Source organism: Nicotiana tabacum, chromosome 13 (genome assembly GCF_000715075.1).
Source record: "Nicotiana tabacum cultivar K326 chromosome 13, ASM71507v2, whole genome shotgun sequence".
In the NCBI taxonomy this organism is placed as follows: Eukaryota; Viridiplantae; Streptophyta; class Magnoliopsida; order Solanales; family Solanaceae; genus Nicotiana; species Nicotiana tabacum.
In genome coordinates, this window is record NC_134092.1 from 110250234 (window position 1) to 110264383 (window position 14150).

General features: G+C 35.1%; 1 protein-coding gene across 4 annotated transcripts; it reads right to left on the bottom strand.

Moving 5' to 3' along the window:
- Positions 1-640: 640 nt before the first annotated feature.
- Positions 641-6867, bottom strand: LOC107798720 (uncharacterized). Of its 4 annotated transcripts, none has more exons than XM_016621752.2 (8): positions 6740-6867; positions 4107-4236; positions 3787-4004; positions 3465-3706; positions 3160-3385; positions 1375-2160; positions 1047-1169; positions 641-945 (listed from the first exon to the last, which is right to left on the bottom strand). In XM_016621752.2, exons 2-8 carry the CDS (start codon positions 4210-4212, stop codon positions 853-855), a joined length of 1794 nt encoding a protein of 597 aa, XP_016477238.2. In that variant the 5' UTR covers positions 4213-4236; positions 6740-6867; the 3' UTR covers positions 641-852. The 4 variants fall into 4 exon arrangements, with proteins under 4 accessions (XP_016477238.2, XP_016477239.2, XP_016477237.2 ...); XM_016621753.2 differs by having other exon boundaries at positions 4107-4233; positions 6740-6848; XM_016621751.2 differs by having other exon boundaries at positions 6682-6780.
- Between the last annotated feature and the right edge of the window lie 7283 nt (positions 6868-14150).

The window sequence follows — 14150 nt, forward strand, 5'->3', positions numbered from 1 at the left end:
ATTGCTTGGAAAAGGGTACACATTTAGGTAGTTGTTGAACAACATCACTCCTAACGTACGTGAGGAATCAATACGGAATGTTTAAAGGTTGCATTAGGAATAACGAAACCTTGCTGTGATCTTAGTGAGCGGTAAACTAATGCCAGCTAGCGTAGTTCAGAAGAATACACCTAGTAAACTGTGGTAGTTATTCGGAAGAGAATTACAACACCCGAAGTATCGGTAGAGAATACTTGGGCGATATTATAGGAGATGTAGCGGGAAAGATTCCGACAATTGGAAAAATCATAACTCTAGGCCTCCTTAATCTTGTCTCCAACCCTTAGTATCTTTAGTTGTTAATTCACTCCTTTAATTTGTTAGTTAATTAGTTAGACATAAAGATCTTTATATTTACAACTTAGGAATTGTTCGAGCTTCTCTTCTTGATGATAATGAACAATTGTAGCTAAACCTTAGTTCTCTGTGAAATTCAACTCCGAACTCTTAGACCGGATTATATTTGCAGCGACCGCTTATCCTTTTTAGGACTAGAGTTGAACGTGATCAGTTATCCGTATCAATCCAAACACGACCATGTTCAGTGACTTAACATATCTTAGCTTCCATATGAAAGATACTACAAAGTCCTTGTCTTAGGTGTTGAAGAAAATGAAAAGCCCAACTTAAGGCTAATATTACATAAAAATACAACTGTCTTTGATAATCACAGTATCGTTCTTTTAGCTATTTTTATGGACAATTCACAGCATCATTTTTACTTTCGAGTTTCAACTGTTCAAGAATTTGATCCTCGAGCTGAGGAAAATTTTCCTAGTGTCTATGGTATCAGTTCAAGGCTACATAAATATGTTATTTAATGAACTCGCTGAGGCTAACACTGTCGCCACCACTAACCGATCGCAAGATAGGCATTCCAAGATCAAATGGTCCTAAAGAGTCTTCCTGCAAACAAACATAGGAAAGGAATATGTTAACTTCTCCTGTTCCTTGACAAGAAGCAAAATTTCAAATGGACACAAGATTAGTTAAAGAGCGAAAAGCACCCATTTGATGCCCTTTAGCCCAACGCTGTTGTCTTCATCAGAAATCCCCCTTGGACAGGAAATGAGGGGTGTCCTTGGTTGCTGAGATGACTGATCTTGTGCAATCACACTTTGAGTTGTGCGCTGTAACAACACCAGAATGTAAGAAATCGTCAATCCTTCCATAAGAACATCAAGAAGTTATGTAATAATGAAGGAAGCAAGATTAGGAAGCTCCACATTGAGAATTGATCACATGGAAGCAATATTATCAAAAGCCAAAAACTAATGATGGCTAAAATGAAGCTTTTTTAGCCTGAAAACCAGAAAAGATTATAGAGCAACAAACCTCAGGAGCGCTAGAGGATGATGGAATTCTGAAAGATTTCGAACTTGTATACTCGTGACAATTGCCAGGACCAGCTGTTCCACACGAAGTAGTTGCATTTTCGTTTCCTGGTGAAATTTTACGCACTGGAAATGCATGGCATGTCTCTTCAGCATCCAAGATAGACGAGTGCAATTCATGAGATGATAACTTTGAAATTTCAGGGTGTGAATTTAGGCGGGCAGCTATAAAAGCATCGAGTGAATCAGGAAAAGATGACGTAGGTTGTGAGCTTGGTTTGCCCTCAGTTCCTTGGTCATGATTTTTTACTTTTTCCAGCAGAGACACCTCAGATAGCAATCCTCCAATGCTCAAATTAGTGAGATTAAAATCCCATGAAAATTTTGACTCACTGTGCTGGCCATACTCTGACGTTTCCTTCAATCCAGATTTGCTTCCTTTTGAAGCTAAATTGCAATCACTAACCTTTCCTTGAGAAGATGCTTCAGAAAAGAAGCTTCCTGAGCTAATAAAAGAAGCAAATGAAGATGGCTGCAATCCCACTCTGTTCTCTTGTTTCATTCCAGTAGACATCTTACCCTGCAAAGACACTTCAGACAGCAAGCCTCCAACACTAATATCAGAAACTAACTGGATTGGCTGCAAATCCATTTTAGTTTCCGAGTTGGTGATCTTTCCTTGCAAAGATGCCTCAGACAGCAATCCGCCAATGCTTAAGTTGGTGAAAATATCATCCCATGGACTTACCATCTTTGCAGGGACATTTTGCTTTCTTGCTCCATCAACCTAGAAAGGAGTATCAAGGACCAAATTTAAGACATATATAGCCATTTCCGATAGTAAAAATCATCTAGTTAGACCAGTCCTAGAGACTAGATTCTAGAACACATGAAAATACAATCATAGAGGGTAGGGTAGTCGTTAACAATTGATCTTACACATGCAGTAAAGGACCTCCAATTTTTGTGGCAATTTCAACAATTAATTAATCTGTGTTTTCATCCTATAAAAAAAACCATGTCAATTTTGTTTAAGCACACATCTCGAGCATCGAGTTTTTCCCAATTATTGTGACAGTGGTTTGCTTGACCTAGCCACAGCCTACAGGTTACATAAACATGACATATCCTAGGTTGTTTCTGTTGTCAGTTTATGGTGCATGCGGGTTGTATACATCTTGCAGGACAAGCATATCAATTTCAGATTCAGAATATCCAAATCACCATAGAGTATTTTCGGAAACAAACTGTCCAATTGAGAGGGTTAGATATCCCAAGGAAACAGGTATCAGAATCCACTTTGATAAGCCTGCTTAAAAAAAAACTCACTTTGGAATGCCTGAATGCAGAGGTAGAGGAGCAAAGGTACATCTTTTATCGAGTTTGTCAAATTTTTTTAACATTGGATTTTAAATAGGAATTTGAGAAGTTTACCGGGCACCTGAGCCCGTACTTCCTTGAACTGCAGTAAAACTTGAAATAAACTTGACATCCCCAGCAAATGATGTGCCTAGCTACCAACCTATCAGCATTTAACAGGGTATGCCTACATATATTTATTCATACATTGACAACATACTAAATCTGGACATTTTTTTACTTTCCTGCAAGTTCTTTCTCCCCAAGCCACTATACATCAGTTTTAATTAGCATAAAAAGAAATATCTGTAGTGGGGTATTTCTAATGCACTGGGATCTCATTTATAAATGGCATTAGATTGATTGACTGAGAAGATTTACAGAACAAGATATTAAAGAAAAGAACCAGAATGACATAATTACTTACCATATTATCAACAGGTATGTTCAGAGGCATCTTCTGCTCATTCATGCAGATTGGTTTACTAAGCTCTTCATTTTTCAATTTAGCTCCTTCTACTTTGTCATTTCCAATGTCCATTGCAGCAGCAAAAATTCTCTTAATACCCCTTGATTGTGAATGAGTGCCAGAGGGAGGGGATATATCAGGTACCTCAGAGGCCTTGAGCTTAACATCAGAAAACCAGCCATACCTAGAAAATTGGAAGCAAAATTAAAACCTTTCGATTGAAGAGCTATAAGCGAAAAAATGGAATCAGACCAGTCTAAAACCTTAAGCGAAAAATGGCAGGACTTTCTATTGCTGCATACACTTGTCCTGCATAAACGTTGGTATCTTTTGAGCTCCATCGCTTCTCTGATGCCAAGTTTTCTGTATTAATATTATAGGGGAATAGAAAGAGCTCCCCCAACCTCACACTCGAAGAATTCCACTTCGTATTAAGGTGCTTAATCACTGATGATATCTTCTTGTGAGTACTTAAAGTAAGTTCCTGGAATGGATTGCAGCCATCCTACCAGAAATACCAAAACTATCAAGATTCAATTGGTGCACGTTACGCATAGTCCTATTCATTTAATGCATGAGTTATACCTTCTCCAATCTTTGTCGGATACTTTTATTTATTGGAAAAAGCTGTAGCTTAATCTTCTTATGGGAATCAAGTTGTTGACTCCCAGTCCCTGCTGCATCATCTCCTTTTGTTACAGGGGAACAAGTCACCCTTCTGGGGAGTATTTGGCTAGATAATTTAGCAGCCTGTTCGGGCAAAATCCCATCATTTTCCCCAGCTGAAACATTTCTACATTCCCCTGGGAAGTACACAAGAAAAGTCATATGCCCAGTTGAGAGATAAGCCAAACAAAATGGAACTCAATCAGCAATTGTCTACAGATTCATGTCAGCTGCCTAACCTGCTGCATTCAGATGTTGCCGACCAATCCTACGTGTTGCTTTCTTTGATCCAACATTCTCCTTGTCACTGTATTTTTCATGAACCTCACTTTTCTTTCTCTTCATCGATCGGCTAAATTTCTTGCTCTGCTGCAAAAGAAGTTTAAAAACTCAGTATTTCCATTTATTTTTACTTCAGAAATCACATGTCATTCAAGAATCTTCTTATTTTATATTACATGGCATTTATCAAATCTTTGACAACAACAGATTTGAAAAATTCAGTTCCTATATAAGCACCAAATGAATTAAATCAACATCTTCTTCTTGTAATGTCAATAATTCAAACAATATTAAGGAAAAGCAAAGTCAACAATAAGCAGTGTGTTTTCAGTCAAGCAAGTTCCACCAGCAGCAAGTCTAGCGATGATTCCTCTCATCTGATTTTCAAAGACAAACTGTAGCAATACGTAAACAGCAATAAAAAAATAAGAACATATATAATGGGTGGTAAATACTTCATAGACCTTGTGCCCCAAACCTGCAAATGAAGCATATAGTCCTAGCATTATTTATCTCACCTTTCCAAGTTCTCATAACCCAATACTTTCTCCACTAAATACTAGCTGAATATTAAACAATAAACTGTGGATCAATTTCGATACTTGTATCTAGAACACTTTCAAGCCCCACGGTCTTCTGACTAAAACTTTTCAATTTAGAGGATGAAACTAAAAAGGGCAGCCCGGTGCATTAAGCTCCCGCTATGCGCGGGGTTCGGAGAAGGGCCGGACCACAAAGGTTTATTGTACGCAGCCTTACCCTACATTTCTACAAGAGGTTGTTTCTGCGGCTTGAACCCGTGACCTCCTTGTCACATGGCAGCAACTCTACCAGTTACGCCAAGGCTCCCCTTCTAATTTAGAGGATGAAACTAAAGCTTTAAATTGCAACAGAGAGAAATATCTAGTGAATCTCATGCAAAACCGACTTCCATGAACCTTGTTCAAGTAACTCTTCTTCTACTCAAGCCTAGGCGAAGCAGTTTTTATCTCATTTATATTCTAACTAATTATAAAATTCTCTTTCATATTACACCAAATAGCACACTTCTTCTCATTGAAATATCCTTTGATTTCAGTTTCCAAAATAATTCTCCCGTTTCATTTTTACAGCTATGGATCACAAACTGTTAAAAGTTGTCCTAACAAATAGCTTCTTTCATAACTGCCTCAAAATCAACTAGGTTAAACTCGAAATGTACCCCCTATCTGATGCCTGGAATGCGATAACCATTACTATCTGAAACCTTGTAAAGTCAAGATGCAAAAGTTAATTCAGCTGTAAGAATCTCACATCGAATACATTACAAAGTAAGGTTTGTAATTAGACTGAAGGTCAAGAAAGCGACTCACGCTCTCTATCAATTGTCACAGGGGGAAGGAAAAGGGTTAAGTCAAAGCTTGGGCAGATTCAAGTTAAAGTACTTCACAGACTTCCTCAAAAATCTAAATTCAAGATCAATCCTAAACCATTCCTGTCTTTGTTCCCAACTGTAGCATAGATTTCTGGTTTTTAAAGTGCCAAATTCAGGAGGGGTTGATTAACAACTACTCTCATCGTCCTAATTAATGTGATAGTCTTTTTATTTTAAAATGTCCTAAAACATCTGACATTATTTTGCAGATAATTTTATTCTAAATCATTTTACAACTTTCAAGAATTCAAATTTTGAACTTTGAAGTGATGCTTTTCTCTATCAAACTAATTTCTCAACCACTGTAACATTTAAGTCAGGGTCCAATTAAACACTGTTAAATAGACAGCGCAATTGAGTATTTCTTCTCACTAGCAGACAACATTTTCCTTCTCCTCTGTCCTTATTTTTAACATCTTCCAGCTAAAGGGCAAAAAATTACCAAATTAGTGTTTTCTTTAAGAAGCAAGTTATAACAAAACTGAATCACATCAATGGAATGAAACAAGAGAGATATTCTCATACCAAATTCCAATTGAAAATCTTTCAATTCTAAAGCGGCAAATTGAGATTCAAAGAAAACGAAGAAGCTTCTAAAATATCTTTTAGTCCATGACCAATACCCCAGTTGGTCCTATACATGTGACCCGCTATCAGGAAAAGAATTGCAATAGCTAAATGGTGATGGGCAATATCAGTCAGCCACAGACCCCCAGTTACTGGATCTAATCCTCCACGAAAAGTAAGAAAGTCCGCATATTTTGACCAATTCAAGGTGAAAAATGGGGTTGCTCCCTCGGTCATAAATAAATAGAGACTGAATTAAATCTATCGGTTGAACCAACAGAGACATTCTCATGTCGATTCCAATTGAAATTCTTCCAATTGCGAAGGGCAGGTTCAAATTCGAATGAAAAACTAGGGTTTTTTGTTCTTCGATTAAGCATCAATAGATACAAACAAATTAACAACGCAGATATACACATAAAAATTCCGATTGAAGAAAATTCAAATTCAGATCTTCGAATTACAATTCATTCAATAGATTCAAAATCTGAGCGGATTCAATAATAAAATTAAACAAAATAAAAAGATGAAAGAGAAGAATTCAAGCTTGCCTGGAAATACGAATAGTGGGCGGGAATGAGAGATTTTGAGAAACAAAAACAAACTCACCAGTCACCGCGTTGGGTTTTGGAATTTGAATCTGTTTTTCCTTTTACCGTCACTTATTTATATGTGCATTTTTATATTTTTTTTTTTTTTTGGCGCTTTTCAATTATCCAGTTGCATGTTTAGCTGGCCTTCCTTTGTGGGGAAAAAAAACTTACGGTTAACCACTAATTAAAGATGTCTTTTACTCTTTAGCCATCATTTAAAATATTTTTTTTAGTTAGTATTTAATAATTTTTTATTCGTCCGGACAAAAATACCCTTATACTAAAATTAAGGACATCATGTCCTTAACTTCATATGTTCAATGTAAATATTAAGGACACAATGTTCTTAACTTCATGTGTATAGTGTAAATGTTAAGGACATAATGTCCTTAACTTGTATTTGCACCTTCTGTTGTTAAACTTTAGGATCTCATGTCCTTAACTTTATATGTGTAGTGTAAATATTAAGGACATGGTGTCCTTAATTTTATGTGTGCAGTGTAAATATTAAGGACATAGTGTCCTTAACTTTATGAGTGTTGTGTAAATATTAAGGACATGATGTCCTTAACTTCATAAATACTGTGTAAATATTAAGGACAAAGTGTCTTGTATTTGCACATTCCGTTGTTAAACTTTAGGACATCATGTCCTTAACTTCATATGTTCAATGTAAATGTTAAGGACACGACGTCCTTAACTTTATGTGTGCAGTGTAAATGTTAAGGACATAATGTCCTTAATTTGTATTTGCACCTTCTGTTATTAAACTTTAGGATCTCATATCCTTAACTTCATATGTATAGTGTAAATGTTAAGGACATAGTGTCCTTAACTTTATGAGTGTTGTGTAAATATTAAGGGCATGATGTCCTTAACTTCATAAATACTGTGTAAATATTAAGGACAACGTGTCTTGTAATTGCACCTTCCGCTGTTAAACTTTAGGACATCATGTCCTTAACTTCATATGTTTAGTGTAAATGTTAAGGACACGACGTCCTTAACTTCATGTGTGCAGTGTAAATGTTAAGGACATAATGTTCTTAACTTGTATTTGCACCTTCTGTTGTTAAACTTTAGGATCTCATGTTCTTAACTTCATATGTATAGTGTAAATGTTAAGGACATAGTGTCCTTAGCTTTATGAGTGTTGTATAAATATTAAGGGCATGATGTCCTTAACTTCATATGTGTAGTGTAAATGTTAAGGACACTATGTCCTTAATATTTATACAACACTCATGAAGAAAGGGTAACAACGTCTTTTCGTATTAATTTTAATAAAGTCGTGGTTATTTGTGCTCAGCATTAAAAATACTAGATAAAAACTAAATACCATATTAAAAAAGTGGTTATCCCACGCTATTTCTTCCCATTTCTTCTCCTTTGTGCGTAGTGGTACAAAGCCCAGACCCTGTGACTAGGCTTTACAGTGGCCCAAAAGACTACTTATTGTAGAATTTGGCCAAGTTTTAAGGCTTTCTTATACGCTTGATTCTTTTTAACTATTATTTAAAAAAAAATAGCATCATTTATTGTTTATTACATAAAGTGCACTTATTTTTCATTTTTAGCATATTATAAAAATTAAGCTCAACATTTAATAAGTTAACTGACTCACTAATTATAGGAAGTACTTTTTTTGTCCATCTCCATTCTCCCTTTCCAACATTCATCTTCTTCACTCCATTTTTAAAAATCTGATGCATATGTGAATGCCACCTAAATTCAAGATGTATTGATTTATACGTCTTTTATACTTTGTATATCAAGTATCACTTTAATTCAAAATATATTTTTATGTATATAATTTTTGTATATTTATTTGTGAAGTGCCATCTTATTTTAAGATGTATTTTTAATGTATATTTCAAATATATTTTATATGTCAAGTGCCATTTTAATTCAGGATGTATTTTTTATATATATGTTTTTTGTATATTTATATGCCATCTTAATTAAATTTAAGATATATTATTTTTATGTATATTTCACATGTCTAAGTGTCATCTTAATTGAGGATGTATTTTTAATGTATATTTTTTGTATATTTTATATGTGTTAATTCAATGTATATTTTTTTATATATACGTTTTGTATATATTAACATATATTATTATCGAAGTAAGATCTTTATGTTAAGAAAGGAAGAAAGAAGGAAGAGAAAAACTTAAGAAAGATAATTAAAAAGAAAATGAATGGAAAAAATTTAGAAAATATATTGGTTTCGGCAGAAAACAAAATTAAGATGATGAAGAAAAAGAAGGAAAGCTAATAGATAAAGAGAAAAAAATGCATGATTTTTGTACAAAGAATTATTGACTTTCTATTCAAATTGCTTATATTTAGGGATTAATAATTAATATTCCTATTTTAATGGAACTGTGTGCTAAAAATATAAATATTTTTCTATCACAACGGTAATATTGGGTTTCATGCTAAGAATTTGGTATATTTCTTTTAAACTGTGACAATTATGTAAAGTTTTCAAGTTTTAATGACTTTGGCCGCCCGGCCTTGAGATTTTTACATAGTAGGACTCCTCTTCAAAATTATTTATACAAATAATAGTATTTTTGCTTTATTAAAAAAAAACATTCAATTTACATTTATAGCATTTTTTAAGATTCCTTACCTTATTTTATGGCTATCAGTTTCTTAAATATAAACATTTAAACACTAACCCACAATTTAAGGGATTAGTTTGAGCCGTATTAATCTAACCACAATCCTCTCTCATCATTAATTTGAACTTTCTAAACTTACCGTTTGTCTATGAATTTTTTCTTCAAATAAATAGTTGCTCTGCACATTTCCGTTATTCTCTCAAACAAAAATATATATGCATATCTTTTTATTTATATAGTATATATTTAATGTATATATTATATATTAAATAATTCTGTACATATATGGTGTATATATTATAATTCTATACATATACGTTGTATATATTATATATTTGATGTATATATTATATATTTAATGGATAATTTATGTATATTTAACAAAATTCAAATATATTTTATGTATATTTGACATATAAAATATATATTTGTATATATGAGATATATGTTATTTATTATTCAATATACATTAATTGTATAAATAGTAACAAATTTAATATTTATATGCTTATGTATACCATTGTTATTCCTTATGTATAAATATACATAAATAAATTTTAAAATACAATATACTGTAAATAATATTAAAATAACTTTTTTGTTGAATTAAGTTCTTTTCGTGACAAGATTTTCGCTCAAAAAATGGTATACTAATGCCTACGGGGAGGAAGGAGTTACTTTTGGATGGAAATTATCCTACCAATACGTTTCCAGTCATATTTGATTATTTTTAGGACTATTGCTCATTCTTAGAAAACTGAATCACTTTGTCGCTTTTTTAGTAATGAAATGCTTTGAATATTTTTCTTAAACGTGATTATTGATCCATGTTTATAGCTTTTTGATAAGATATGTATTTATTTAGCTGCCATGTTAGTAAAATATCTATTGTTGCTAGGGTTTTGAAAAAATTTCTTAATTTTTTTCTATTTGTGTTTTTTCGCCTTTGGGATTCTCTTTCTCCTTTACAGCTTGTTTGGATGGTTGTTATGTATCGTTTCATAATGTATCGTATAGTATTTTATTATATTATATTATATCATTTTGATGTATACAATGATTGGATAGATTGTATTGTTTATCGTTGTTTCGTGATATCATGCACAAAAATATTTTTAAAAAAACTTAAAATATTATAATAAAAAAGTAATGTACGAGATATAATTATTATATAAAAAGGTAAGATAAATACGATAAAAGAAGATTATTTAATAATAAGAAAGGGTAAGATGAGAAAAAAGAAAAAGTAACGACGCGACCACACTAAATTAAATGTCGTTCCATAAAGTGACACTTTTCGTCATTACGTAACGACGGATTTAACGATACGATACATTAAAATTTAAGTAACAATCAAAACAAATGTTGTATTTAAAGTAACAACACGATACAATACAACAGGTAACAACCATCCAAATAAGCTGTTAGAGAAAACTATCTAGTTTTGCCTTTCAAACTAAAGATGCTACCAATATTAATTAATTCACAAAATACTATCAATATTAGCTTAAATCCCTCTTTTATTACAAAATTTGATGCAAGGTCTCATCTTTTTGAGTTACACTCCCCAACTGGCTGTTTTTTAATTTGCCATGTCGTAGACCTTATTAGTTCTTATATATTGAGCTTAGTTGATTGTACCAGTTCATTGATTGTGATATTTTCTTATACTTGGTATATATCTATATCTATATCTGTATCTATATCTATATTATTATAAAAGCACGAATGTTCACGCTAAATGTTAAAACAAAAATATACCTAAAATATTGATAGATTTTTATACCCTTAAAATTAAATTATTTCTTTAAAAGAGATTATTCCATATTGGATAAAAAGGTAATATTTAAAATTTACCGTGGATACTCACAAGGATTCAAATTCTTCTATTCAAGATAACTTCAAATAGGATATCTCTTTACCGATATTTGATGGGAAAAAGAGTGTTGTAGCAAAAAAACGTGAAACTGCAGCAAATTCAGCGTTCTCTTGTTACACTTACCTTTGCAGCTATGTCAACTTAAAGAAAATCTATATACAATTTATGTTAGGATTTTTCCCCTGATTTTCTTACATTATTTGGGTTTTACTTTTCTCTTAAAGGAAAGTCAAAGTATTACCATAATTACTTTTACTTTTCTCTTCCCCATATTTGGTTATTCCTTGCCTTGGGGAAAAACTTTTGGACATTAATAAATTGAAGACATTCTTCCCACAACCAAGCTCCACAATATAGTCGTTTAAAGAGTTTTGTTTAAGGGAGAATTTTCTCTCAATATGATCTTATATTTTCTTCTCATATGTAGGCCAATTGGCCAAATCATATTTTCATACATATTTTAGTATACTTTTCTTTGTGTCTCTGTCAACAACAATAACAACAACATACCCAGTTTTATCCCACACCGTGAGATCTGGGGAGGGTAGTGTGTACGCAGATCTTATCCCTACCTTGTGAGGATGGAGAAGCTATTTCCAATAGACCGTTGGCTCAGGAAAGTATAAGCACCACATTAATGAAAATATAGACAAGAAGGGACATCACCAAAAAGCCGTATAAAATCAGAATAAAAACAACAAGATATTAAGGTAATCAACAATGAAAGAAAATAATGGTTAGTCATAAAAATCTACTGCCCACAGAAAGCGAGACTGCATGCCAATACTACTGTTATGAACATTCTAGACTACCTACTCTACTACCCTAACCATCGACCTCTATACCTTCCTATCTAGGGTCATGTCCTTAATTAGCTATAGTTGCGCCATGTCTTGCCTAATCACCTCTCCCCACCTCTTCTTTGACCTACCTCTACCTCTCTGTAGGCCCTCCAATGTCAACCTCTCACACCTCCTCACCGGGGTGTCTGTGCTCCTCCTCCTCACATGACCAAACCACCTAAGTCGCGCTTCCCGCATCTTGTCCTCAATAGGTGTCACACCCACCTTGTCGCGAATAACCTCATTTATGATCCTATCTAACCTGGTGTACCCGCACATCTATCTCAACATCCTCATCTTTGCTACCTTCATATTCTGGACATGAGCGATCTTGACTGGCCAACACTCAAGCCCATACAACATCGTTGGTTTGACCACCACTCTGTAGAACTTACCCTTAAGTTTCGATAGCACTTTCTTGTCACATAAAACACCGGAAGCGAGTCTCCATTTCATCCATCCCGTCCCAATACGATGTGTGACATCTTCATCAATCTCTCAATCCCCCTGAATAATAGATTCAAGGTACTTAACTCCCTCTCCTAGGGATGACCTGCGAGTCCAGCCTCACCTCCCCTTCCCCCCTTTGAGTCTCGCCACTGAACTTGTACTCCAAGTATTCTGTCTTGATCCTGCTCAACTTAAAACCTTTAGATTCCAAGGTCTGCCTCCATACCTCTAATTGCGCGTTCACACCATCTCGCATCTCGTCAATCAATATAATATCATCTGCAAATATCATGCACCACGACACCTCCTATTGGATGTGGCGTGTCAGTAATGTACGAGACCAAGCAAACAAAAAAGGGCTGAGTGCCGACCCCTGATGCAACCCCATAATAATCAAAAAATGCTCTGAGTCCCCACCCACTGTCCTCACTCGGGTCTTTACTCCATCATACATGTCCTTAATCAACCTGACGTAGGCAACATGTACACCTCTTGCCTCCAAACATCTCCACAAAACCTCCCTCGGAACTTTATTATACGCCTTTTCTAAGTCGATGAACACCATATGCAAGTCCTTCTTTCTCTCCCTATATTGCTCCATCAATCTCCTAACAAGGTGGATGACGTCTGTAGTCGAACACCCTGGAATAAACCCAAACTGGTTCTTGGAAATAGACACCCTATTCCTCACCCTTAGCTCTACCACTCTCTTCCAGACTTTCATAGTATGGCTAAGCAACTTGATACCCCGATAGCTATTACAATTTTGGATATCACCCTTGTTCTTGTATACAGGAACCATCGTGCTCCACCTCCACTCTTCGGGCATCTTCTTCATTCGAAAAATGACATTATAAAACCTAGTGAGCCACTCCAAGTCTGCCTTGCCCGCACTCTTCCAAAACTCCATCGGGATTTTATCCGGCCCCATCGCTTTGCCCCTACTCATCTTACACATAGCCCCCTCAACTTCATCAACTCTAATCCGCCTACAATACCCATAGTCACAACGACTCTCGGAGAGTTCCAAATCACCTAGAACAATGCTCATGTCCCCCTCCTCATTCAAGAGACCATGGAAGTAAGTCTGCCATCTCCGACGGATAAGCCCCTCATCTAACAAAACTCAACCTTCTTCGTCCTTGATGCACTTCACTTGGTCCAAGTCACGCGCCTTTCATTCTCGCGCCTTGCCTTACCTGAACAACCTCTTATCCCCACCTCGGCCCTCAAGTTCCTCATACAAATGACTAAAAGCTGCAGTCTTGGCCTCCGTAACTGCTAATTTTGCCTCTTTCTTAGCCAACTTATAATGCTCCCTATTCGCCCTCTTCTCCTCCCCGTCTACACTTTTCACTAGCTTCAGATACGTTGCTTTCTTGATGTCCTCTTTTCCTTGTACCTCTTCAGTCCATCACCAGTATCCCTTGTGATCACCAGAGTAACCCTTTGAGACCCCTAAAACCTCACTCGCGGCTTCCTTAATGCACTGCAGAGTCGTGGTCTACATAGCGCTTGCGTCCCCACTACTCCTCCAAGCTCCCATAGTCACCAGCTTGACACCCAACTCCTGCGCTTTAGCTTCTGTCAAGGCTCCCCACTTGATCCTATGTTGGCTATACGTTG